The following is a 26,321-nucleotide window of genomic DNA, read 5'->3' as shown; positions in this document are numbered from 1 at the left end:
ACGTTTAAAGTTGTTTCCAAATACAAAGTTAAAAAAGAAACTGTTGGTATTTTAAGAGGACTGCCAGCAGTATGCAGTCTGGAATCGAGTCATCCTTAAAATAAAAAGCCAAACCGAACAGCTGACAAATTAAATGCTAGCTATGCGCCTCTTTCTATAGGAATAATTGCATCTCCGGGCTTAAAGTTAATTCTAAGCAACTTGGGACCAACCAATAAATTTACTTTTAATGAGAAATTTAAGTAAATTATTAAAGTACTTCCTCTGAAAGTGCTGTCAACATGGGGCTTGGTGAGGCCTCGCGTGGCAGGCAGTATTCTGGGGAGGGGACTGGTACAGTGTCTCCCATCTGTTTCCCCAGCCCCTTGAATCTGGGTCGGTCTAGATGACTTGGTCGACGGACACGATGTGGGGGAGGGGATGCATCGGGACTTCCGAGACCAGGTCGTGAGGTCCCGCGGCTTCTGTCTGGGCATCCAGGATGCTCCCTGGTGGGCCCCGGCTGCCACGCTGTGAGAAGCCCGGGCCACAGGGAAGGCCAGTGTGGGCACTCCAGCCATAGTTCCCAGCTAGCAGCCTGCCCCAGCCGCCAGGCGTGGGAGTGAGCCATCCTGGACGTCCAGCCAGGCCAGCCCAGAGGCCACCTGACCACAAATGCCTGAGACTTCAAGTGAGAACTGCATGGCCACCCTGTCAACCCATGAAACAGAAAGACAGGGGTGGGGGGAGGGGTGTGTGTGTGTGTGTGTGTGTGTGTGTGTGTGTGTGAGAGTTTTAAGGTTTGCTGTGCAGTAAAGGACTCACCTCGCCTAAAGAAAGGTCTGGCAAGGTGGGGCTCTAAGCCCTAGGAACATCCTCCCAGATAAGGGTCTTTTTTTACTCCGAGTGGCCTATATGTACCCGAGATTTATGCTGGGGACCCTGGGCAACACGGCATCGGCTAGTCTCTCTGGAGACTAAGGTCAGCCATGTAGGATGGGTGGCCAATGTGACCAAGCCCAGTAAAGACCCTGAAAACCAAGGCCCAGGTGACCTTCCCTGTGGTGTTGTCACATGGTTGCTGGGAGAAACCAGCAGAGACAACCGGAAGCCCGGAAGCCCGCGGCTCATCTCTCCTGGGCTCCGCCCTGTGTGCCTCTTCTCTTTGCTGATTTTTTTTTTTCCTTGCTGTGATAAACTGTAACCGTGCGTATAACAGCTTTTCTGGGTTCTGTGAGTTCTTCTAGAGAATGACTGAACATGAGGGTGGGCCTGGGGACTCCTGAACTCCTGGGTTACCAGCAGGAGTAACCACACACCCGGATGCCGGGCGTCTCGCCTGCCGAATTCCCCCTGGAGGTCTGAAGGACTCCTCAGAGAACACTTGTTTCCCATGGGAAGTAAATGCAACTGGCACATTGGGATTCGTGCCTATTTGCCTCAGGACAGCCCAGTGCATACCCCCGGAAGGTGGTTCATTCACATCCACTGCGATGCCGACGTGCCGTGGAGAAGAGGACGTACCCGCAGGGCCTCTCTGAATGCCCCGAACAGAATTAGGACTGAGATCGCCTCACTTCTGTCCCCGGCGGAGGGGGATGGGGGGCACCTGAGGGGTCAAGGTCCTCACCGGACTCCACCCTCCATCTGCTGTCATCTGGAAAAGGTGGATCCAAAAGAGCTCAGACTTAAAAACAGACATCTCTCCAGTGGCCCAAGCCGGGGAGAGCAGCCTGAATGGGATTCAACAGTAACCTCTGATGGAGAATAAAACGGGAAGCGGTAGAAAATACCTCCAGTCTTCCACGGCGGGTGGAGACGTCTGCTTCGTTTCGTGATGTAAGGACTGAGGCTGGCCTGCCCAAGAGGGCTCTGCCCTGCTGGACTGTGAACAGCCTCAGTGAACACTTGCTGACGGGGATCAGCAGAGGGAAGGAGGAGCTTCTGCCAGCTTCTGCTCTGCCCTGGTCTCCCCACCTGCACGTGAGCCGTTGATGGGGGTTCTCTGTCCCAGGCAGCAGAACTCTCCCTCAGGAGCCCGCTATGATGGGCAAAGCGGCTGCTTGGCTGGCTGGCCCCAAGACCGGCCTGTCCAGCTCCAGGGTGCCCCAGGGAGATGAGAGATGAGGGGATGGGACTTTATGAAGCGGTCACCCCCATCCCAGCAGCTCCCGAGGCTCCACCATCGGAGACAAGCTGACTTACAATAATGACTTTATTTTAACATATTTAATTACAGACATAAAAGAGCCGGGAAGGGGGTGAGCCCCAGCCGAGCCCCGCCCTGGGGCTGCCAGGAGCGGGTGAGGTGCAGGTGAGGCCTCCCTGATGACCCTCCTTCCAGGGGTCTTCCCATGGCGGGGACCTATTGCTTTAGCAGGGGAGGGGCCACGCAAGCAAGGGGACGGGGAAGCCTCTGGGCCCCGCCCCCCCCAGCAGTGCTGGCCTCCCTCCAGAATGCCCGCTCGGTGCCCCACCCTCCGCCTCTCCACCTCCTTCTTCTTTGTCCAGGGAGCAGACCATCTGGCCAGCCCCCCACCCCCTCTGCAAACCTAAAGGGGAATAAATACAAACTTTACAAAGTAAAAGGGGGTTCCAACGTTGCCCTGGGCCGGGCCTGGGGTCGGATGGGGAGCAGGGGCCCTGCCACGTGGGCCTCACATCATCCCTAACTGCAGCAGCGTGCTGGCGTAGGCCATGGGCTTGACGTCGGGATGAGGCTGAGAAAGCAGAGGCACACAGGTTAGACACGGACAGAAATGGGCGGCGCGTGGAGGAGGGTCTTCTGAGCACCAGATGCAGAAACCAGCCCTACCCCTGAGAGCCGTTATGCACTCATGAGAGCCTCTTCCCCCCGGGGCCCAGGCCAGGGAGAGCAGGGGACCCAAGGGGGTGACTCACCACTGCTGTGAACTGGTGGAACTGGGGCCGCAGGTCAGAGCCCCGGAGGTGGATGTAGGCAGCTTTGTTCCCCATCTGGTCGCTGCGGGGACAAGGGCAGAGGGGCCGGTGTGGCCCATCAGAGGCTGGGTGGGCCTGGGGCACCAAGGAGGCGGCGGGGCAGGGAGAGGGACGGAGAAGAGCCCTGGACAGAGTCAAGGACACGGACGGACAGAGAGGCTGACCAGGCAAGAGGGAGGAATCCAGGTGAAGAGGGGCCCAGGGGGCCCAGGCAGAAGGAGTGGGGATGAGGGGGAGAGAGAGCCACGTGGGAGCCGGGGGCGGAGAGAAGAGGGCCCGGGGAGGAGGGCCGGCAGAGGGCCTTCCTGACAGGATGGGCAGAGGGCACGGGCAGCCCCCCAGAGGCGGGCCTCTTGCCAAAACCTGGTCTCCAGGCTGACCGTGCCCTGGCTCTAGTCAACAGGAAACACAGGGGACAGAGGAACGTGGTGTCCGGCCACCTGGGGATGGAACGGCCAGAGCACAGGAGACTCTGGTTTCTTCAACCAAAAACCAGCAAGGGGGAGGGCAGTAAGAACAGGCAACTCGAAGATCAGGAGACTGAAAACGTGGCCCTTGTTTGGGTCCTGCTTGGAAGAAATCGACTAAAATGAGACACTGATGAGAGACGTGGGGAAAGGGAACTCTGGCTGGGTTCAGGTGACCTCTTTTGAAGGTGTGACAGTGGTATCACAGTTACATACGGAAAAGAAGACTTCCTTCTTTCAGAAATATACTAGGGCAACAACGGGTAGAAGAGAGAATGCCTGGGGTTTGCTTTACAATAGCCCACGGTAGGGGTAGGGGTGGTGAGAGCTGGTAACTGTTGAACCTGGGTGACAGGTACGTGGGCGTTCATCATACTATTTTATCTACTCTTATGTATCCTTGGAATTTTCTATCACAAAAAGTTAAAAAAAGAAAACCACCAGTGGGCTGAGAAGACAGGCCCAGATGGGTGGGGCAGGTGGGGACGTACCAGTAGTTGGGGGCAGAGAAGACGGTGATGCAGCGACCGCCGTGCGCCACCTCATAGCCCTCGGCCTTGACCTCGTGGCTACGGATGATGTAGTCCAGGTTGTTCTCCTCCAGGAAGGCCTTGGTGACGTCGGGCCCGAACTGGCAACTCACACCCCGCTTGCTGACCGAGCGTCCGTTCTGGGGAGACAGGGAGCTCAGGGTGCCTGCTGCTCTTCCAGCCCGCCCGCTCTGCCCACAGCCCGCACCTGCTGGCCACGGCCCCGGGCAGACTGACCTGCGGCTGCGGGTCCGACCAGAGCAGGTCGCACATGGGACCTGGAAGGGAGCAGAGGGCAGCGTCAGGGCCTGACGGAGGGCAGGGGAGGGGCCGTCCGCCGCGGAGCGGGCGTGGGGCACGTGAGACAGGACTCTGAGCCGCTGCCCGCCTCCCCGCTGACCTCCCCCCGGGGCCAGACCCCATTCAATCCATTAGGGCCCCAAAGCTGGAGGGAGCGTTTTTTTGTTGTTTTTTTTTTTGGCCGCACCACGCAGCATGCAGGATCACAGTTCCCCCACCAGGGATGGAACCCGAACCCCCTACAGTGGAGCGCGGAGTCCCAACCACTGGACTGCCCTGGGGCCAGGGAAGTCCCTGGAGGGAGCTTTTAACACTGCAGTTCTGACCAGGTCCCTCTGTTGCTCAAGCCTCTGTGGCTCCCACTGCCCTAGGAACGAAGACCAAGCTCTTCACCCGGACCTGTGAGGCCGGATAGGGTCTGGCCTCACCAGCCCCTCTGCACCCCGCGCTTGCCCGGCCGCACTCCTGCGAGAAGGCACCTCCTCCTCCCGCCCTGTCGGCGTTCACGTGGTGCCCCCAGGAGGCCCTCCCACGGCCGCTACCTCACCACTCCACAAACACCCTGTCCCCACAGCTGTGTGTGGTTAACACTCTGCTGTCTGTCCCCATCACATCACTCCAGGGGAAGCAGGTGAACTCACAAATAAATAAATAAATGACCGCTGTGTGCTGCGGACACTCATGCTCCCCGGCCAGCACTGCCTCACGAGGGAGGTGCACTGACCCAAGTTACAGGTCAGGAAACTGAGGCTCAGCCTTGCTGTCTCTTGCCGAGGGCGCAAAGCCCATCGGGGCAGGGCTGGAGCCCTCGAGCCCCCGGAGGGAGGGGCTGTCCCCAGCCTTCCCCAGTCACCTGAATCTGGGGGCTGCCGACTCCGCTCGATCTTCCTGATGTCGTCCAGGGTGACGCCGTCTTCACTGAACAAGCCCCCGTGCATGATCTGGGGTTCAGGTGGGAACAGCAGCGTGAGGGCAGGGGCCAGCCACACCCCAACCCTCTGACTCGCTGCACCGCATAGCGGCGGCAGGGGCGGGCCTGCCTCACCAGCACTTTGCCATTGATACACTGGGCCAGCGGGAGCCACTCGAACACCTCGCTGAAGAGCTCGTACATCTGGGCTGTGTACTTGGCCTTCACCTCACCCTCAAAGCCATATATCTGGTTCATGTTGTCCGTCTCATGGTTGCCTGGCCGACAGCAGGACAAAGAGAAACCTCATCACTGCTGGGTGCCCTCTGGCTCAGACCCCGCCAAGGCCAAGGAGGACAGCCCAGTGGCCCCAAGCCAATGGCATCCACACAGAAGCTCACTGGTCCCTCCCAGAAACCCGGCCCCTTTCTAGAGGGGCAAACGGGCTGAGAAGGCACATGGCCACAAGGCCCAGGCCTGCACTGCTCATCACGGAGTGGGTTCGGCCTGGGTTCAGCCCTGGCCCCGATCCCAAGTGACCAGAGGCGTGTCCCTTGCCCCTGTGAGCCTTGCACTCCTTCTTGAAGGACTTGCCGTACGTTTTGGGCTGGAAGTACCAAGGAGGGGGAGGTATTGACAAAGAAGAGGCCCCCTGCAGAATGTCTGCTGTGGGCCAGCCCCACGCCGTGCTTTTATCTTCCCACCCGCAACCTCATTCCTCCCTCCCGGGGCTTGGGGGAGACAAGGAAGCTGCCAGGCCCCCACGGCTGCAGCAGGCGCTCACTGAGCATCTGCCACATGCCAGGTCCTGCTGCAAGAACTCCCCGAACCTGGCTGTGGACCTGCCCGGTGTCAGCACTCATGCCCCCAGGAGCCCCCAACCCAGCCCGCTGCCCTCACTTCCTCCTGGTTCTCCTCCTCTCCTAGCTGCACCTCCCGCTCACCACCCCACCTCTCAGTGCGCAGGTCCTCCGCCTGCGGCCCTCACTCCCTGCTGAGCTCATCCTGCCCGATACCACATGTACGCTGAGGAACCCATACTTTACAGCCCCCCGGGGGCCCCCAGACATCTCTCAGTCTCACAGCCACATCCAGAGCCAAGTTCCCCATCTTCCAGCCTACACCCTGCTCTTCCTGTCCCCTTGTCTGTCAGTGGCAGCCACAGCCCTCCAGATGCTCCAGTCAAAACCTTGGAGTACCCGCTTTGACCCCTTCTTTCTCTCACACCCTCATCCAGCCCACTGGCAAACACTCTGGGTTCTACTTTGAAAAGTGAGCCCCAATCCAACCACTGTTCCCACCCGGGTCCAGCCACCAGCAGTCTCCCTGCTCCCACTCTCAGCCCTTGGTTTGTTCCCCACACGGAGGCCCAAGGGATCCTCTTAACACCAGAGAGAGCCCCTGACCCTCCTCTGCTCAGAGCCCTCCCATGACCAAGTCCTCCCCAGGGCCCACAGAGCTCCATGAACGTGATGCCGCTGCACAGTGCACAACCTGCCCGACCTCACAGGGCAGGCCCACGCATGATCTCAGCGAAGACACAAAACAAACACACCTGCAACCGGTATCCCCACTTCTTAGATAAGAAATGGGAGGCTCACAGAGGAAAAAGCGAGGGCTCTGCCCAGGTCCCCACACTGACCCCAGACCCTGCTGCCTTCCAGCTCACCTCGAAGTAGGTGAAAGTGATCAGGGTACAGGAGCTTAAAGCCAAAAAGGGTGAGGATCACTTCTACAGAGAAGGAGCCGCGGTCCACGAAGTCGCCATTAAATATCTGCCCTGCTAAGGAAAACAAGGGTTGGGGGGAGTGATCCCTCCTTAGCCCCTCCACACCCCGGCTCCTGTCGGGACTGCCCTGGGGTCGAGGATGCCCGCAGGGCTTGGGGCGTCTCTCCTCACTGCGTAGCTCTGGCCCAGCAGCTTGGCCTCTCTGGGCCTCGGGATGGTACTAAGATCTCCAACCTCGTCTGCTCCTCAGGGAAACTGATGGCAGAGGGGGAGACCCCAGGTGGTCAGCCGGCTTCAGCTCTCCCCCCAGTATAGGCCCAAAGCCACAGGGCAAATGGGACACAGGCCCTCCTACCCGACACTGCACAGGCCTGGTAGCCCCACCCAGTGGCCACTGATCAGGCAATCATAACATCCGCAAATACTTATTCAGCATGGACCGTGGGCCACTGGGCACGTCACAGGTATTAACACACTATTCCTCTCAGTAGCCCGATGAGGGAAGCCCACTTTACCACTATCTCTTCTCCCCATTTTACAAACAAGGAACCTGAGGAACTGCGGGGTGAAGTGACCTGCCACAGCCATAGCTGGAAAACGGCACAGCCAAGAAGGAAGCCAGGTGTGGGCAGGGCCAGGCGCCCCACGTACGTGCTCTTGTACCACACACATCCAGCCCTGTTTCAAGCTGGGGAGAAGCTGGGGCTCGGACACACGGGCCACCTGCCCAGGTCACACAGCAGATGGGGACTGGCCCTGGCCGGTCTGGCCCCAGAGCCCAGAGCGCAAGGCCGCCAGCCGCTCCACCCCCGCTCAGTGCCAGAGCAAGCACTCGGGCCTCTCCCTCCTCAGGCTCACGCCTGTTTCCCAGGCAGCGGTTCCTCTCCCTCCTGCACGCCACACCCGGGAGGCGGGGCAGGGGAGGGGCCTGCCCTTCCGAAGAAGGATACGTAGGGGTTGGTGTCCGAGGGTAAACCGTTGAGCTCAAATATGTTGAGGAGGTCATAGAACTGGCCGTGGGTGTCCCCGCACACTGTAATCTTCTCTGTCTGGAAGAAAAGAGGCCACCGGAGAGGGAGGGGCCCAGAGAGAGATGTGGGGAGGGGGGAGGGGGAGGGGAGGGGGGAGAGGTCACAGCAGACCGAGAAGAACCATGCAAAACACACAGGCGGAAGGCACAGAAATGAAGAGGGGAGGAAAGAGACAGCCAGGAGGAGAGAGACAGGGCGGGGGAGGAGGGCAGACGTCAGGGAGAGAGAAGGCAGACCAAGCCCGGTGGGTCTGTGAGTTTCTGAGCTCCGTGGCCCCTCCCCAGCCAGGGAGCCACCCGCCCCGGCCCGCCTGCCCGCACACTGCCCCCAGCGCGCACCTCTTTGAGCGTCGTCTCCACGAGTGTGCTCAGCTTGGAGAGGACCTCTTTGACCTGTACCAGAATCTGGAAGGCAGGGCAGGCTGTGAGTGGGGCCAGCTGGAGGGCCTGCTGCCCACCCCAGCCCCAGAGAGACTGTACTGGCCAGGAGACGCTGCTGGGCTGAGGGTGAGGGAGAGGCGGGGAGAGGAGAGGAGAGGAATGGGCAGGGGAGGCCTGGCTGCGCGGGTGCTAGCCGGGAACAGAGGCGGCCCCCAAGCTGTGACCCCAGTGTCCTATGCGGCATTTAAACATCAGGATTATTTCATGGGAAAACCTAGATTCTTGGTTTCTCTTAAAACAATCAGCATGGATGGACCTAGAGACTGTCATACAGAGTGAAGTAAGTCAGAAAGAGAAAAATAAATACCGTACGCTAACACATATATATGGAATCTAAAAAAAAAAAAAAAAAATTGGTTCTGAAGAACCTAGGGGCAGGACAGGAATAAAGATGCAGACATAGAGAATGGACCTGAGGACACAGGGAGGGGGAAGGGTAAGCTGGGACGAAGTGAGAGAGTGGCATGGACTTATACATACTACCAAATGTAAAATAGATAGCTAGTAGGAAGCAGCCATATAGCACAGGGAGATCAGCTCGGTGCTTTGTGACCACCTAGAGGGGTGGGATAGGGAGGGTGGGAGGGAGACGCAAGAGGGAGGAGATATGGGGATATATGTATATGTATAGCTGATTCACTTTGTTATACAGCAGAAACTAACACACCATTGTAAAGCAATTACACTCCAATAAAGATGTTAAAAAAAAAAAAAACAATCAGCATCATGAAGAAACACACAGGATGAAGCCAGATGTGGAACATTTTATAAAACAACTGGCTTGGAAACGTCTAAATGTCAATGTCACAAAAATCTCCCAAAAAAGGCTTGAGACTGTTCTAGATGAAAAAAAGGTTAAAAAGGCAGGGCATATGCAGTAATTGATCCTTCAATGGATTCTGGATTTTATTTTATTTTTTTATTATTTTTGGCCACGCCGCACAGCTTGTGGGATTCTTAGCTCCCCAACCAGGGATTGAACACAGGTCCTGGGCAGCGAAAGCACAGAGTCCTAACCACTGGACTGCCAGGGAATTCCCCGGATTTTGGATTTAAAAAAAAAAAAAAAAAAAAAAAACAGCTAAAAAGAATGTCTGGGGGGAAAAACTGGGGAAAATTAAAATATTTGTCTAGAAACACAGAGTATTAGTTCTTTCAGATTGAAGATGACCTTGACAATGTCATGTACACCTGACAGTGTTTGCAAATCTTATGGACAGGGCCTCCCTGGTGGCGCAGTGGTTGAGAGTCCGCCTGCCGATGCAGGGGATACGGGTTCGTGCCCCGGTCTGGGAGGATCCCATATGCCGCGGAGCGGCTGGGCCCGTGAGCCATGGCTGCTGAGCCTGCGCATCCGGAGCCTGTGCTCCGCAACGGGAGAGGCCACAACAGTGAGAGGCCCGCATACCACAAAAAAAAAAAAAAAAAAAAAAAAAAAAAAAAATCTTATGGACAGCCTGTGGACTGTTTGCATTAGTCAGTATTACTGTATTGGTACTAAATTACTAAGGTGGGATGACTAAATCTTAGTCACGTAGGAGAACGTCCTGTTTTTAGGGGACACAGATTATGATGCAACTTATTCTCAAATGGTTCAGGAAAAAGAAAAAAGTGTATGTGTATATACACACCCATATACATAGAAAGATGAAGTGAATGTGTCAAAATGTTAACGGTGAACCTAGGTGAAAGGGGTATGATGTTAACCGCACTGTTCTTTTGACTCTTCTGTAGGCTTGACAATTTTCTAAATACAAAGCTGGGAAAACAGAGTGTTAAAGAGAAGAGGAGGGAATTCCTTGGTAGTCCAGTGGTTAGGACTTGGCACTTTCACTGCCAGGGCATGGGTTCAATCCCTAGTCAGGGAATTAAGAATCCCACAAGCTGCACAGCAGGGCCTGGGGGCAAAAAAAAAAAAAAGGAGGAGATGTCCACTTCAGGTCAGAATGTAAAGAGTTTGCAAAAGACTGTCATTCTTGCCCTAATGACGAGAACAAGCCAAAAGAAAAAACAAAAACAAACGAACAAACAAAAAACCCCCTGAAACATCTGAGAGCAAGGACACAAAGAAACCTAAGTTAATCAAACTGCAGACAGTAACGGTGAGAAACCCTTCCCTGGGAGAAAGGGACCATGACTGCATTCCTCCTGGCAGCGGGCCAGGAGGGCAAGACCCTTCAAGGCTGAGAAGAGGGGAAGCCGGCAGAACCCTCATGCCTACGTGGGCTGGCATTACAGAGCCCTGAGGGGCCCCGCCGCAGAAGGCCTCCGCCCTCACCCTCGCCCTCGGATTCTCTCCCACGGCCACCCAGAAGGCGAGGCGCAAGGCGGCGTAGTGGAGAGAGGCCATCTGAGGCACAAAAGTGGGGGTGAGACTGGAGGGCGGAGAACTCCCCAGCCACCCCATCTTGGCAGCGGGGCTGAAAATCAGAGCGCTTTCCTCCAGTTCCAGAAGCTGGAGACTTACAGCATAAAGACATCCCTGGGATTTTGCCAGGGCTAAGATCCCAAGCCCTGCTGACGGGAGAGTCCGATTCCGCTCTGAAGACATCTGAAACCGGCGGTGAACTAAGTCCAATAAGACCTGCCCCTAAACTGCAGATGAGATGGACACAGACCCTCACAATAGCAGCCCGACAGAATCAGGTCCTGCCGTTACCTGAAGGAAAGTTTTGTCTCGGTCGCTACTACTCTTTTACACAAGATGTCTGGCATACAATAAAAAATTATAAGACGCAGAGAGCACACAACGGAAGCAGACCCAGAGACGGTGGAATATCCAGAGACTTTAAAATAACTATGAAAAAAATGTGTTAAAGGATCTAGCAGAAAAGGTAAATGACATGCATGAACATATGGGGCAGAGAGATGAAAGCTATTGAAAAATATAACCCAATGGAAATGCTAGAAATAAAGAATTCATTTGCAGGGTGCCCGGCACACTATGGGCTCAGCAAGTGTTCGCTGCCGGTACCACCCTTCTCCTCTCGCGCCCTGTGATGGGGTTCAGGCCCGGCTGTGATGCTGTCCTGGGGTCACAGGCGTGTTCAGCCCTTGACAAGGGCGTTACCTGGTAGGCGCATTTCCGGTGCAGTTTCTTCTGGTCCTTGTACCACTGCATGAGCTCTTTCATGAAAGTGATTGTCACTTTGCCGTCCTCAAGCTTGGGTCCGCTGTACTCATCCTCGATGGCTGGTGTGTGAATGGGGGGATGAGAGTCAGTGGCCATGGCCACCGTGAGGGTGGGAAGCGGGGCCTGGCTCCCAGGCACGGGGCAGACGGCGCTGGACACACAGATTGAGAGGGGGATGGAGTGAGAGAAGATGCCACTCCCCGGCCGGGTCCTCTCGTGGCCCGCTCCTTCCGTTCAGGTCAGCTCAAAGGCCCTCGCCCCGACTGGACTTGATAGCACTTAACACTGTTAACTGACTAGTCAATCCTCTCTCCCCACTAGGACACCAGCTACAGGAGGGCAGGGACTGCTTTGTTCTCAGCTGTATCCCCAGTGCCTAGAACAGTGGCACCTATTAGGTCCCCAATAACCATCTGTGGAATGAATGACAGACTCAGCTGAGCGCCCAGAGGACCTACGGACAAACCAGACACAGGAGGCCCACGACAGGTGAATGCAACTGTGGAGGGCAGGGTGGGTGGTACAGCAGGGAAGCTCGCCCGAACCTGGAACCTCCAGACCCAGCTCTGGACTGTGGAGTCCCCAGAAGCACAGGCGAAGGAGCAACAGACAGCGTGTGGGGACAGGCACCAGAGGCACCACTGAGCCCCATCCCCCCTGCACCCCAGCATGCACTGGGAATGGAATGCTCTGGGCCGGGCACAGCGGGGCACCTAGGCCTGACTCACTCATGCTCTCGATGTCGAGCGAGTCCACGACGGAGCGCTTGTGCTCGTCACCTGCGATGGCCCGCTCGAAGGCCTTCTGCTTCACGATCTTGTTGCACTCCTGGTATTTCATCTTGGCATCCTTGTCGTGGGGCTTCACCTTCACCACCTGGGTGCGTGGGTGGGTGAGAGGGGAGGGAAGGAACGAGGCATCAACACCCAGGCCGGGGTCGGGGCCATAGGGAGACGGGGACGCCACAGCTGCCCTCGGCCTGCTTGGCCTGGGGCTTCACGACTGCTGAGCGGAGCACCCGGGCCAGGGGCACTAGGGGTGCGAGCCTGGGCTCGCGTCACCTCTAGGCCTCAGCTTCTGCATCCCCAAACTGGGCCTGACAGAGCTGCCCACACAGGGCTGCCAAGTGGGTAAACGTGCTAACGTGCTACCCAGATGCTCTTAATAAATCTTAGCTCTGACCATCAAAATAAAAGTGGCCCCGCTTCAGCTTCCTCATTGGAGTCAGAGCGGGCCGAGGTGCACTTTACTGATACCGTTACAGTCAATACCAAGGGGGGTGGGATTGACAGGAAAGGGTGGGCCGGATCCAAAGTCATAATTTACAGCCCAGACTCATCTGAAGAGGCAATGACTTGCTGGATAACCCGGACTCGCTGAGCCTAAGTTTTCTCATCTGCAAGATGGGGGAGATGACAGGCTCCACCTGCCAGGGCTGTTGGGGGTGATACACAGGGCCTGGCACGCAGCCTGGGCTCTGCAGGCAGCAGCGGGCACCTAGTGGTGACATGGCCCTTGTTCAACCCTGGGCACTGCGGAGACCCAGGACAAGTGAGTTCCCTCAGTTTCCTCCTGTGTAAGGTAGAGGTGACAGTGTTTCTATCCTAGGGGGCTGGGAGGACTAAACAAATGAACACTTGCGAAGTGTGTGCAGCGGCGCCAGGCGGCAGTCAAGTCCACATTAGCGTAGGCTGCTCTTCAATGGCCCCTCTCGTGGGCTGCTGCATTCATTAAACGAGATCGTATGGAGGAAGTGGCAGGCACACGGCTTTGGGACACACTCGGTTCTCAGGAAAAGGAGCCTGTCCTCTCCGCTCTCCTTTCCTTCTATCCCTCTTCCTACAAACTCTGATCCTCCAAGCTGAGAGGCAGGCAGGGCTGCATTCAGATCCCAGCTCTGCTACTTACTTGCTGGGGGACCCTGGGCAAGTGAATTCACCCCTCTGAGCCTCAGTTTAGTTATCTGTAACTGTTCCTGTAATTATTAGTGGACCCTGCGCACCCTGTTGGCCTCCCCAGGAGCGGACTCCCACAGCTCCTGTGCCGGGGGGCCGAAAGGGGTTTGCCAGGGCTGGCCCTCAAGGGCAGGGATGCCCCCCGGTGGAAAGCCTGCCAGAGTGAGTCAGAAGCCTGGGACAAGGCATCTGCTAATAACCCCTGGGGGTCAGTGTGGCTCACGCCCCTGGGAATGGGTGTGCAGGCCAGGAGCGGGGGCAGGAAGCTGGTTCGGGGCAGGCTCAGGCTAGGGTACCCTCCAGGCAGCTCCGCCCGGGGTAGGGGTGCGGTGCGAGGCTTGGGAAAAAGGCAGCACCAGACCTTCCCTGGAGTCCTTCCCACCAAGGAGACCTTACGAGTCCACACCCCAGGACAAAGTCCAAACCACCACTGGGCCTGGCCCACAGAGGCCCGCCCACCCCTCCACGTTCTCTGTTTGCCCAGCACTACCAGCCAGACCAAACTCCCAAGTCCCCAAGTGCGCCAGCTCCTTCTCACCTCCAGGCCTTGTACAGGCTGCCCCCGGCCCAGAACACCTCATTTCTACCCCCAGTGACTTTCTAGCCTCTCCTCCTCCTCCAGGTCTCAGCTCCCCTTTCCCCTCTCCCCCAGGCTGGGTCAGGCACCCCCTCTGGGCTCGCACAGGGCCCTGGGCTCCCCCCGCCCGCCCCAGCCCTGAGCACTGCTGGAGATGGGTCTGCTTCCCCATTGGAAGGCGGCCATGGCCATGAGGGCAGGGCTGAGGTCGTGTCCCAGCTGTGAACGAATGCCCGGAGTGGATGGATGCCCCACTAAGCATTCCCTCTGAGCAACTACCCTGTTCTCAGAGAGCTCAGAGGTTGGGGTGTGGGATGCAGGCAAACACCGACAACCCCGGGAATAAAGGGGCGGGAGCAGCGACAGCAGCAGCAGCACTAGGACACAGCTAAGTGTTCGAACACTCACCATGTGGCTGATGTTGTGAGCAATTACCTTGCTCACTGTAGCCTCAGAGCAGCTCTATGTGATGTTATCACATCTCCATTTGACAGACTAGGAAACTGAGGCCCAGAGAGGTGAGGTCACTGACCCGAGAAGCCAGGATTCAGTTCTCTCCCTGCTTGAGACCCTGCTCCCCTGGCACGCTGGGATGTGCTCCCCTCCCTACCGCTGCCACCGTCCCCACAGTGCCCTGCGCGCCCTCCAGGGAGACACCGTCGTGGTCATGAGTGCAGGCTCTGGGGCCAGGCCTCCAGGGTCTGCATCCAGGCCTTCAAGAGCAGGCAGCCCTACCTCTCCAGCCTCCCTCAGCTTCTAGAAAGCGAGGGAGGCTGGAGAGGTGGAGGGTGGCTGTGAGAATTTAACAGCAGGCCCATCACAGGGTCCAGCAGCGAGCGAGTGCCTATGCCAGGGCCTGGGGCTGCTGCGGCTGCTACTATAACTGGCTGCCTGGCTGGGAAAGGGAAGTGACCCTGCCAGGCTCCCGCTCCTGGGGAAGGTCGTTTGCTCCAGGTTGGAGGGGCCAAGTGGGTCCCAAGGCCTGTTGGGTCAGAAGTGAATGCTGGACTTTTCTTTAAAAAGTGGGATCTGGGGCTTCCCTGGTGGCGCAGTGGTTGAGAGTCCGCCTGCCGATGCAGGGGAGACGGGTTCGTGCCCCGGTCTGGGAGGATCCCACATGCCGCGGAGCCGCTGGGCCCGTGAGCCATGGCCGCTGGGCCTGTGCGTCCGGAGCCTGTGCTCCGCAACGGGAGAGGCCACGGCAGTGAGAGGCCCACATACCACAGGAAAAAAAAAAAAAAAAAAAAGTGGGATCTGGGGCCTTCCCTGGTGGCGCGGTGGTTGAGAGCCCGCCTGCCGATGCAGGGGACACGGGTTCGTGCCCCGGTCCGGGAGGATCCCACGTGCCGCGGAGCGGCTGGGCCTGTGAGCCATGGCCGCTGGGCCTGCACGTCCGGAGCCTGTGCTCCGCAACGGGAGAGGCCACAACAAACAGTGAGAGGCCCGCGTACCCAAATAAATAAATAAATAAATAAATAAATAAATAAATAAAGGTGGGATCTGGGTTGTATCCGTGTCAGTATCCAGATTCTGATGGTGATGCCAGATATGTCACTGGGAAAACTGGGAGAGTGGGATCTCTGTATTACTTCTTACGGCTGCATGTGAAGCTACAATGCTCTCAAAAGAAAAAGCTGCCTTTAAAAAGTGGTATTTTCAGCTGGGAGTATCCACAGACAGTAACTACAACGACTCGAATCAATGAAATGATAACATAGGCTCGTGATCCCCACGTGAAGCCATGGGGGCTGCGCGTGTTTGGGAATTGGGAACTCTTAGGATTTTAGAAAGGTGACACAGTGCACCCGCGTGCTGTATGTTACAGGACACCTCCAGCAAGTCCGGGTGGCACCTGGTAACCACACACACTCCCGTTTCTGCAGTGAAACTTCTAGTCGCACTACAAGGGGGCAAACAAGACCATCAACGGCCTATCAGTTCAGGTCAGATTTTGCCACCAAATGAGTTGCCCAAACTTACCAGACTATTTTTCACAACGGCTCGGGTTTAGAACTGAGGTGAAGGAGGACTGTAGTCTGGGAGCAAAAGCTGACTTCAGGGGACCCACATGATAACGTGTGGCGGGCCATTAGGATTATTTCCAGTGTAGAGGTGATGGGATGCAGCCCAGAGAGAGGCCATGCCTGCCCGGGGCACACGGGCAACCAAGGAAGCCAGGGGTCTGGGGGAGGCAGTGGGAAGCAGGACATTAGGGTTTGCACCCCAGGGGTCGAGACCCTCCAGTGAATTCATCTAGGAGGTCACACCAACACTCCTTCCATAATACATCAGAGTGAGACCATCGGAGTACGCTGCCTGAGCTAAGGGTGATGATTATGCCAACAAGCCTGGGACCGGGCTGTCCCTTCCTGGCTGCGGGACCTCGGGGCAGTGACTACTCTCTGGGCCTCGGTCTTCTCACCTGTAAATCAGGAATAGTAAGAGTCCCCACTGCGTAGGGTTGTCATGAAGATCACGTGAGTTATCACAGCACGAAGGTCACCAATGCACCTGGCCCCTGAGAGCGCCGTGTCAGGTGTCAGCTGTGACCGTTCCCGTTACTATCATACGTCCACACCTTAGGGGGACGGGCGTTCGTACAGGCTAGCGAGGCAACACGCATTTGCTAACTGACTGTGCTGGGCTATGCTGTAAGAAGAAACCCAAATGCAAACCATATTACAAACCAAACCCCAAAAATCCCAGGAGAGGGTGAGGAGTGCTGAAGGAGTCCCCCAGATCCGGCCCGGGCCCATGTGATTCACCACCTGAGTTCCAGCCACAGACGGGAAAGAACACAGGTGGAATCTTCTGAGAAGAGGACCCAATAAGGGGGCGGGGAATCCTGGAGCCAGAGTCCCCCGGAAAGGATGAGCTTGGAGATGAGGGGCATTGGTGGGAGGATTCAACATGGACCCATGGAAAGTGGAGATCAGCTCCTGCCCTGGAGGGAGAGCAGAAGTGCCCCCAGGTCCCCGCCCCCTAACAAGGCCCTGTGCCTGCACACGGCCCTTCCTGGGGGCTGCAGGCTCTTCCCCAGACACCCCCGGGAGGAAGCGCACCCGGTACTGAGCAGGGCCAGGCCCTACTCTGAACATATTACTCCTGCCGAATCCTCACAAGGCCCTGAGGCAGGCTCTGCTGTTCTCTTCCGTTTACAGATGAGGACACTGAGGCCGAAGATCCAAAGCTCTGAGATACACAGCTCATAGCCGGGCGTCCTGACCGCGGAGCCGGTGCCTCCAGGCCCTGCATGAGTGACCTTCAGAATTTGAGACTATGACTCACAGTAAGAAATATATATTTTATCACACCTAATATGCATCCGTATTCACATAAATGAAAAATACTCTTTCACAAATATATACGTACTTCCTCCACACAATGAACTGCTGTCTTCTCTATTCTATTTGATGAAGACAGAAGTGCTGGTCTCAAACTGTTACACTGACTTCACGGCCCACTAACCATTACAAGCATGGACTATGGGTTCAAGTCTCAGCCCTGCCACTTCGCTGCTGGGTGACCTTGGAGGAGGGACTTCCTCCCTCTAGACCTCTTTTTCCTTCTTGTAAAACGGATTGAACGCATTTTCCTTCTTGTAAAAAGCACATCAAGAGCTCACAGCAGAGCTAGGTCCACAGTGAGTAGGCAGGTGAGGAAACTGAGGCTGAGAAAAGAAAGGTCCTTCACCTGAGGGCCCAGGCTGCTGGGAGACAGAGCCTCAGGCTCTTTGTTTAACCAAGGTCACATCTTGGTTCCGCCTCCAAGGATGCCATGACTTAAGAGGGGGCCTGGGCACATCCTCCGTGAAACTCCAGCACGTCACAAGATAGCCCTGGAGGTAGAGACTCTGGACGGGGAGCCACCCCAGGGCCCAGCCCCTCTGCCCTGCACCCAGGGTCGGATGAAACGTGTCAGAAAGGACAGCCTGCAGGCGGGCAGCTGGCCCAGGTGGGCAAGGATCTCAGGCTCATGCAGGGGCTCCCCAGGGCTGCTGGCAGAGCCCTCACAGGGAAATGGGCCGTGACCTGGCCCCCAGGGCATCCGCAAGGCCTGGGAGAAAACTCAGATGCAGTGTGCCCACAAGACGGCTGCAAGTGACCTCTCAGCCTCATGGAATATGCAGGGCGAGGCCGCAGTCTGGGCCAGAGCTGTGCCGCAGACCTGTGCTTGGGGTTCCTCTCATCTCCTGCCCGCTCCCATCTCCTTCAGGTCCCTCCCCCCATTTGGGGACCTGCAGGAAAGCCCTGCCCCCACCCAACCCCCCCTGTCTTCTGAGTTAGTTACTGAGCCCTCCAGCCCTATGATCTTTACGCACACCACTTCACCAGAGCCCAACAGCCGCCCAGGAGGTGGCCACTCCTCTTGTCACCATTCTCCAAATGAGGACGCCAAGGGACAAGGGAGAGGTTTGGCCGGGGAATGGCCTGGGAGCCCACGCTTGTAAGGGCTCTGTTCTGCCGCTCCTTCCTCCGTTCTCCTCCCGGAGGGTCACCCCAGCCCCCTCCTCCATTCCGCCCCTCAGTCTCTGAATGATCTCCTCCTCCAGGCCTCTGCCCCACCCTGACACAGGTGCCCCCGGCCCAGCGCCTGGCTCGAGCCTGCACTTGGCCTGACAGCCGCCCTCCTCTCCGGGCCAGCAGCCAGCCCCATCCGTCTGACCTGGCTCCCTCCAACTGCAGCCTGTGGCTCTCAGCCTCCCCTGCCGCCTCTCGCGACACAACAGAAGCTGCTCAGAGTGCGTGACGAATGAAATGAAAGGAGGGAGTGCCGGGTGCGTGGCGGGGACGGAGGCAGAATGATCATTCGTTCAACGAACACTAAGCCCCTGTTGGATGCCAAGCTCCATCCCAATGACCAGAATAAACAAAACCCCTACTCTCAAGGAGCGACTCTCTCCAGTGGGGAAAGACGCGGGCCGGAGGGCTGGGCTGCCTGCGTTCAGATCCCAGCTCTGCCGCCCGCCTGCTGCGTGCTGGTGGGCAGGGGACTCGAGCCTTCTGGGCCTCAGTCACCCCATCTGTACGATGGGAGTAATCACAGTTCCCACCTCACAGGGCTGACGCACAGGTCACTCAGCCAGCTGACGAGAAGGGTGTAGAACGTGCCTGGCACGAAGGCGTGTGCTCTGGGAGACCTTACCACTATCGTTGTCATCAGAGCAGTTAGAGCGATGGGGTGGCAGATGAGCGAGTGAACTGGTGGATTCCTGCCGTCCTCTAGGTCCCCTCCCTCGTCACCTCGTTAAAACATGTCCCCCGTTTGCTCCCTCTGCAGCACATCACCCTAGTCTATCTTCTCCCAGGCCCGTATCCTCACCTGCACCCTCACAGTGACGGGTTTGTTTTTGGCCCTCCTCTGAATTATAAGCTCCACCAGAAGAGCTGTGTGCCTCTTGTCCACCAACAGTAACAGCAACAAGTATCGTAACAGTTAATTATAACAGAACACTGACTACATGCTAGGGGCTGTTCTAAACACTTGGAAAGCAGAGGCTCATTTATTCTTCACGGCAACCCTGAGAGGTAGGTCTTACTGTCCTCCCATTTCACAGATGTGGGAAAGAAGGCACAGAGAGGCCAGGTAACTTGTCCCAGGTCACCAGGCGACGATGGCAGAGCTGGGCTACGAGCCCGGCTGGCATCTGTTGGATGAGCAAGCGGCAAGTAAACGTATGAATGGCCTCCGCATACCTCCCCCCGTCTAGTCCAGCTGCACACACAGAGGCCGTCCTCCCCCAGCCCGCCCCACCCGGCCCTCAGCACCCGCCCGGCTCAGAAGCTGGGAGCTGGCTCACCCCCCGAGGTCTGGCTCACCGTCTCATAGTCGCGCAGGGCGGCCCGGAACTTGCCCAACGCCATGTTGCTGGCGGCCCGGCGGTAGTAGCCCTTGATGTACTTCTTGTCCATCTCGATGGCCCGCGTGGCGTCGGCCAGCGCGTAGCCATAGCACTCAGTGCGCAGGTAGGCCAGGCTGCGGTTGCCATAGTAGATGGCATTGCTGGGGTTCAGCTCGATGGCCTGGCTGTAGAACTTGATCGCGTTCTCGTACTCCTTGGCTGTGAAGATGGAGGAGGAGAAGCATGAGGTGAGCTGCCACCGCCCAGCCAGAAGAGGCCCTAGGCTGGGTATTTGCCCAGGCCCCCAATTTACAAATGGGGAAACTGAGGTCCACAGCTGAGCTCAGAAGCGTCTCTTCAGCCCACCCCCCTTCCCTGTCCTGACCTGTCCCACCCTAGCACAGGCCTTGTCTCCTAGGCCCAAATCCCTAAGACCCCAAATCACTTCCACACACCCATCCACCCAACCATCACCCCCCAAGGCCCCAGGCGGACAATACTTCTTCCAGGACTTCAGGAGGGTCTTACTGAATGTTCCCCATGGCCCGGAGAGGATATGTTACTGAGTGCCAGACCTGAGCTGTGAACCAGCAAATGTGAGTCTGCCCTGAGCCCCTTGGTTGTGCAGCCCCCCAAAGCAAGTAAACAAGCCCAAAGAGGGGTCCTAGTAGGAGAATAGGAAGTGGGGAAGGAAAAGGAACCTACTTAGGTCTCAAGAAGGGGACATTTCAGCAGAGACCCAAAGGAAGTGACAAACCAGACCAGAGGAAGAGCATTGCCAACAGAAGGAACAGCAGGTGCAAAGGCCCTGGGGGGGAAAGGGGGTGAGAGAGCATTATGGTCCAGGACCAGCAAGAGGGTGGTGTGGCTGGGGTGGAGTGAGCTTGGGAGGGCAGGAGATGAGGGCAGGGAGGCCGGCAGGACAGAGCCCAAAGACCACAGCCAGAGCTGGGTGTGGACATCAATGTTCTAAGTGTGGAGTGACAGGATGTGACATCTGGCCAAGGAGAAAGGTCAATTTTATTTGAAATGAGCTACGGCCATGCCTTGCACGTTACATCTCGGCCTGTGGAATCCTCACATCCCCACGGCATAAGCACCGTCTGGTGCTCACTTTACAGCAAGCCACAGAGGTCTTGTTCAAGGTCAAACACTCAGTTTGTATCCGCAGAGCTGTCTTGGGCCCCGCACATATGGCCATTCAACAGGCAGGAGGCCGAAGCTAGGAGGTGTGCCCGAACTGCGGGGACCATGATGTGCCAGATGCCACGTGGGGCTCTTGGTACATGAGTCGCCTCACTGAACCCTCACGGCAACCCTGAGGACAGTTGCATTAGCCCCATTTTCCAGACGTGGCTCTAAGAGGGAAACCCCAACACACAAAGTGGCAGGCAGGAATTCTGAGCCAGGCCAAGACCCAAATGCTCCCACTCTCATCCTCCGTACCAGGTGGCCTCTCAGTGGGAGCCTGGCATAGAGACAGGCACAGACACAGGGGCAGGCAGCCTGGGCCCAATCGCTGGCTCCACTCCTTACTAGCTGTGTGTCCTTGGGCAACTTATGTGCCCACTCTGGTCTAAAGTTTCAGAGAGTCCTCCAGACACTGAGCCTAAAATGAAAATTCCTGCCCTAACTCCCACTATTCTTTTCTCCAGAGCCATCTGATAAACCATGGCTTTCCTTTGTTTGCTTATAATCTATCATCCCAATTTGAACCTAAGCGCCCCATAAGGGCAGGGGCCCTGTTTGTCTTACTTCTTTGAACCCTTACCCTGTCTGAGGACACAGCAGCCCCCCCCCCAGCCCTGCCCTCCTGGGGCTCACAGTCCAGTTGGGGGGTGGGAGTGACAAAGCACACACAGATCCACCCCCAGACAGTGATGACCCAGAGTGTTTTACAGCTGGGGCAACCCAGAGGGGATGCTGGAGCTGAGACCTGGAGGAGGAGAAAAAGTGAGCCAGGTGAAAAGAATGGAAGAAGAGGATTCCAGGCTCCATGAATGGTTCCTGAAGGAAGGAAGGAAGGAATGAAAGAAAGTGAAAGACAGGACACACCTACACTAGAGAAAGAAGCCAGGTGCTGGGAGATGCCAGGAACAATATAACGGCGATTCCTTCTGCAGGCTAACGTCTGGCAACCTTTCAAATGGCTCGGATGTCACCTCCTTTGGAAAGCCTTCCTTGACACCCAGGCTGGATCAGGCACCTCTCCGGCTGCCTCGGCCCCTGGGCTCCCCTATCCCAGCCCTGCCCCCATTGGGTAGTCACCGTTAGGTGATGGGTGTGTCCCCCAGGATGGTGAGCGCTGGAGGGCAGCCCAGGACTTCCCAGAAACACGCAAGGGCAGAAGCAGGCAGCCCGAGTCTGACTGGCCCTCCCTGGAACACCAACACCTTCGAGGGCTCCTTCCAGCCTCCTGGCTGGGCTCCAGAGGCCAGCGCTCTTGCCGGGCCGTTCAGCATGGGGTGGGGAGCCTGGTGTCTCGGAGCCGGACATCTGGCTCTGAGGATCCCGACCACGAGGCCTTGGGCAGACAGCCTCCCCTCTCTCAGCCTCAGCTTGCTCATCTGAACTGCGGGAACCACAATCGGCCCTGCCTCATGGGCTGGTTGTGAGGGTGAAAGGAACTCCTGGATGAAATGTGGCTACAGCAGAGAAGAGGTCAGCAGAGGCTTGTAAAAGAAGTGAATAAATGACTAAATGAAAGGAAGAAGAGACTAGAGCAGAGGAAAGAGGAGGGGCCTGTGCTTCACACAGCTACCCAGTGGCACCAGATCCCAGCCCTGCTCTATGTACTCGACAAATATGAGCGCATTTAATCCTCAAGAGAGGCCCCATTTTAGAGGAGGAAACTGAGGCACAGAGAAGTTAAGGTTTGCCCAGGGGTCACACAGCAAGTAAGAGGAAGAAACAAGATTTGAACCCAGGCAGCCTGAGCTCTTAAACCTGTCTACAAACTCTTAGACTCAGAGGCCTCCTGGGGGGTCAAATAGAACCCCTCTCTTTTTACAGAAGGGGGTGGGGAGCAATGAGGCCCAGAAAGAGGGGAAGAGAGCTGAACGACACTGGGGGCCAGGCTCTGCCCCACCAGGGCCTCTGGAATGGGCCTGCGTTCACAGAAGTGACCCAGCCATGCTGACGGGGGCGGGGGGCCTGGGGCCCCTCTTCTCCCACCGTGTTGAGCCCCTGGGGCCCCTCTTCTCCCACTGGGGCCAGGACGGCTCCAGGTGAGGCTGTGGGTAAGGACTCTGAACGTGGGTGCCAAGCACGTGGTGAGGAAGGGGGATATCCGGGCTGCGCTGCTCACACACTCTGACCTTGGGCAAGCGGTTTCACTTCTCAGAGCCTCAGCTTCCTCTATAAAACAAACAGGCCCGCTCCTGCCTAGTGCTCGGGGGAGGATTAAACAAAGCGGTGTACCTGGCCACCACGGGGGCTCAATTAAGGCGAGCTGTAATTATTCCTTTTATTGTTATTCCCCCAGCCCTGGAGACTGGGGCTCTGTGCCTGCAGCTGCCTGCCAAACGCAAGGGACCCGGACCAGAAGGGGCATTCCCCTCCGTTCCAGCTCAATGCCAGGACCGCTGGCTACCTGCCCAGTCTCAGGCCTCCTAAGAGCTCAGATCCCAGGTCCTGGAGGGCAAGGAGCCCTTCCCAACGGCCTACGGTTTCCCAGAATTCTTCCCTCGCCACAACATCACCCCCATACTTGCTGCTCCTCTTGAGCCCCATTGCAGGAACAGCCCCACCTTCCACACCACCCTCAGCTGGAGACTGGACCCTGTCCTGGACACCTGATCCCTCAAGCCCCAAAGCCAGGCAGTCACCCTGTTCTGTCAAGTCAGCCTCCGGAACATCTCTCAAATCTATTCTCTCACTTCCATCCCGAGAACCCCTCTCTGCCCTGGTCTGGCCTTCATCCTCTCCTGCCCAGGTTCCTGCCCCAGCCTCCTCCCAGCTCTCCCAGCATACGCCCCCTCCTGCCCCTCCAGAGGGGCCTTTCTGAAGCACAAACCCAATCCAGTCCTTCCCCACTCAGAACCATCCACGGCTCCTCAGGGTCCTCAAGTGGAAAGCTCGGGCTCCTGCCTGCAGCCTCACCATAAACTCCTCTGGCCTTTTACACTCCAGCCCCACTCGCTTCCTTGGTGCCAGGCTCACCTCTGGGCCATTGTCATCCAGCTCTTCCTGCCTGGGGTTCCCTCCTCCCTCTCTCCAGGCGGCCGCTGTCATTCTACCTCTGAAACATTTCTTGAGTCGATTTCCGTCTCTCCAGCCTAGTGGGCACCACCCCCCTCCCCACTCACCTGTCCACCATTCTAGTCTCCTTCCTGGTCTCCAGCCTTGCCCTTGGGTCCAGTCTCTACAAGGCCGCTGGGGGATCGCCTTCAAACGCGCTAATCAGACCGTGTCACTCCTCTCCTCAAACCTTCCTTGGCTTCCTACCACCCTAGGGATCACGTCCTTGACCTGCCTCCAGAGCTCTACCTTCCAGTCTCACCTCTCACCAGTCCCACCTCCTTCTCGCTGCTCCGGCCTGACCTGACTTTCCCACTCTTAAAATCTGTTCGTGCTCCCACCAGAGGACAGCTCTCCACTAATGCTCTGGATTCCTCCCATGCCCCACCCCTCCTCCAGGGCTCTGCTGCTGTAGGTCTCCTCTCTCTCCTGCAGGATCAACTCTCTCTCTGTAGGACCATACTCTTAGTCTCTTTTATTCTTAAACAAAAGCACCCTCCCCCCATTTCTCCATTCCCCCTCAGAACCAAAATTGTCAAAACCCTTGTCAACAATTGCTGTCTCCACTTCCTCATTTCCCATTCACTCTTCAGCGCCCTTCCCTCTGGGTACCATCACCATCATCCCCTAGAAACCGCTCTGGTCAAGGCTACCACCAACACGTTATGGAGGCAAATCCAATGGTCAATGCTTGGTGCTCACTTTGGCAGCATTCGACCTCAGGTAGAGCCCCTCCTTCTAGAAGCACTCTCTTCTCTCAGCTTTCCTGATTTTCCTTCCACCTCACTGACCACTCTTACTCAGCCTCTTCTGCTCTAAACATTAGAATCCCTTGAGGTTCCGTACTAGGCCCCTTCTCTTCTGGGGTGACCTCATCCATTCCCAGGGTGTTCCAGTCCACCCATTGGCTGATCATGCCCAAATTCCTCTCCAAAGACTTCCAGACTGGCCCATCTACCTACTCAATGTCTCCTCTTGGATAGCAGAGTCAAATCCACACTAGTCTATGCAGTGACTTGTGACACCCTACATGAACTGGCCCCTGTCCTAAGCTTATCTTGTACCTGTTTCCCTACTAACTCATTAAAGTTCCAGCCAAGCCAGCCAGTCTCTTTTCATTCCCGACCTCAGGGCCTTTGCACAGGCAGCTTCACCCACCTGGGACACTCCTTCCCAATTCTCCTTCTCAACTTAAATGCCTTTTCCTCAGTACGATCTTCCTTGACCGCCCTCTCTAAAGTACTAGCCTCTAACCCTTATTCTCTACTTCACACTCCGTTGGGGTTTTTCCAAAGGACTCATCACAGCTTCTAAGTATTTTAATATTTATCTGTGTGTTTACTCAATGTCTGATTCTTCTGCTAAATTACAAGCTATATAAGGGCAGGGCTACATCTGTCTCATCTGCTGCTACATCCCTAACGTCGAGCATGGTCCTTAGCACATAGCAGATGCTCAATAAACGTAATGAATTAATGAATGAATGGGTGCCCCCACATCTTTCTTTCCCAAGATCCTAAGTCATACTATTCTTGGGATTGCCTCACCTCTACTCCCAGAACCTCCCTTCTCCTGGTGTAACCCCAAATTTCCTACTTCCTTGCCCTCCCATCTAATGATCTATTCTCCACTCCCATGATTTCCTGCTCTATTGGGACAGTTCCCCCCTCCCCCCCACTTGGTGTCTCTCCACTTGGTAGCGCCATCACTGCTCCGCCCCATGTCACTACTTGGTAGCACCCTCTTCAGGTCTCACCATAAGCTGGCACCTCTGGGGTCTCACATCTGGTAGTGCCCTCATTCCCGTCCCCCTCCCGTTTCATACTTGGAAGCGCCTTCCTCAGTCTCCCCACTTAGCACCCGCTCCGTACGCCACTTCTAGGTGTCACCCCTTCTCTCAGAAGGCCCCTCTGTCGCCCCTTGGTAGCGCCATCCTCGGCCTCCCCACGCCCAGTCACTTGGTAGTGCCTGCCCCGCGCCCAGGCTGCCGCTCCTCGTTGCCATGGTTCCGCGCGGGCCCGGCACCCCTTGACCTGGGCCGCTCTCCACCCTCCTTCGCTCCCTCCAGGGCGGGCGCACCTTTGAAGTAGTCGTTGGCCTGCGTCTTGAGCTCCTCTGCCCGCTTCAGAGCGCCATCAGCCGGGGGCTCATCCCGCGGGGGCTCAGCACACTCAGTCCGCTCGCCCTCCGCCATCGCCATGCCGCAAAGCGACCCCCCACCCTGGCAA

General features: G+C 56.9%; 1 protein-coding gene across 2 annotated transcripts; it reads right to left on the bottom strand.

Annotated features, from left to right (window-relative positions):
• Positions 1 to 2,182: 2,182 nt before the first annotated feature.
• PPP5C (protein phosphatase 5 catalytic subunit) lies at positions 2,183 to 26,321 on the bottom strand. 2 transcript variants are annotated; one of them, XM_079723751.1, is made up of 13 exons: positions 26,173 to 26,321; positions 19,832 to 20,073; positions 12,209 to 12,356; positions 11,418 to 11,539; positions 8,246 to 8,311; positions 7,827 to 7,925; positions 6,817 to 6,922; positions 5,283 to 5,425; positions 5,091 to 5,178; positions 4,175 to 4,215; positions 3,899 to 4,077; positions 2,881 to 2,962; positions 2,183 to 2,699 (listed from the first exon to the last, which is right to left on the bottom strand). In XM_079723751.1, the coding sequence occupies exons 1-13, from the start codon at positions 26,291 to 26,293 to the stop codon at positions 2,637 to 2,639; spliced, it is 1,500 nt and encodes a 499-aa protein (XP_079579877.1). In that variant the 5' UTR covers positions 26,294 to 26,321; the 3' UTR covers positions 2,183 to 2,636. The 2 variants fall into 2 exon arrangements, with proteins under 2 accessions (XP_079579877.1, XP_079579876.1); XM_079723750.1 differs by lacking the exon at positions 8,246 to 8,311 and having other exon boundaries at positions 26,173 to 26,296.

Source organism: Hyperoodon ampullatus (assembly GCF_949752795.1).
Source record: "Hyperoodon ampullatus genome assembly, chromosome: 18".
NCBI lineage: Eukaryota > Metazoa > Chordata > Mammalia > Artiodactyla > Ziphiidae > Hyperoodon > Hyperoodon ampullatus.
This window is presented reverse-complemented; position numbering and strand designations above follow the sequence as displayed.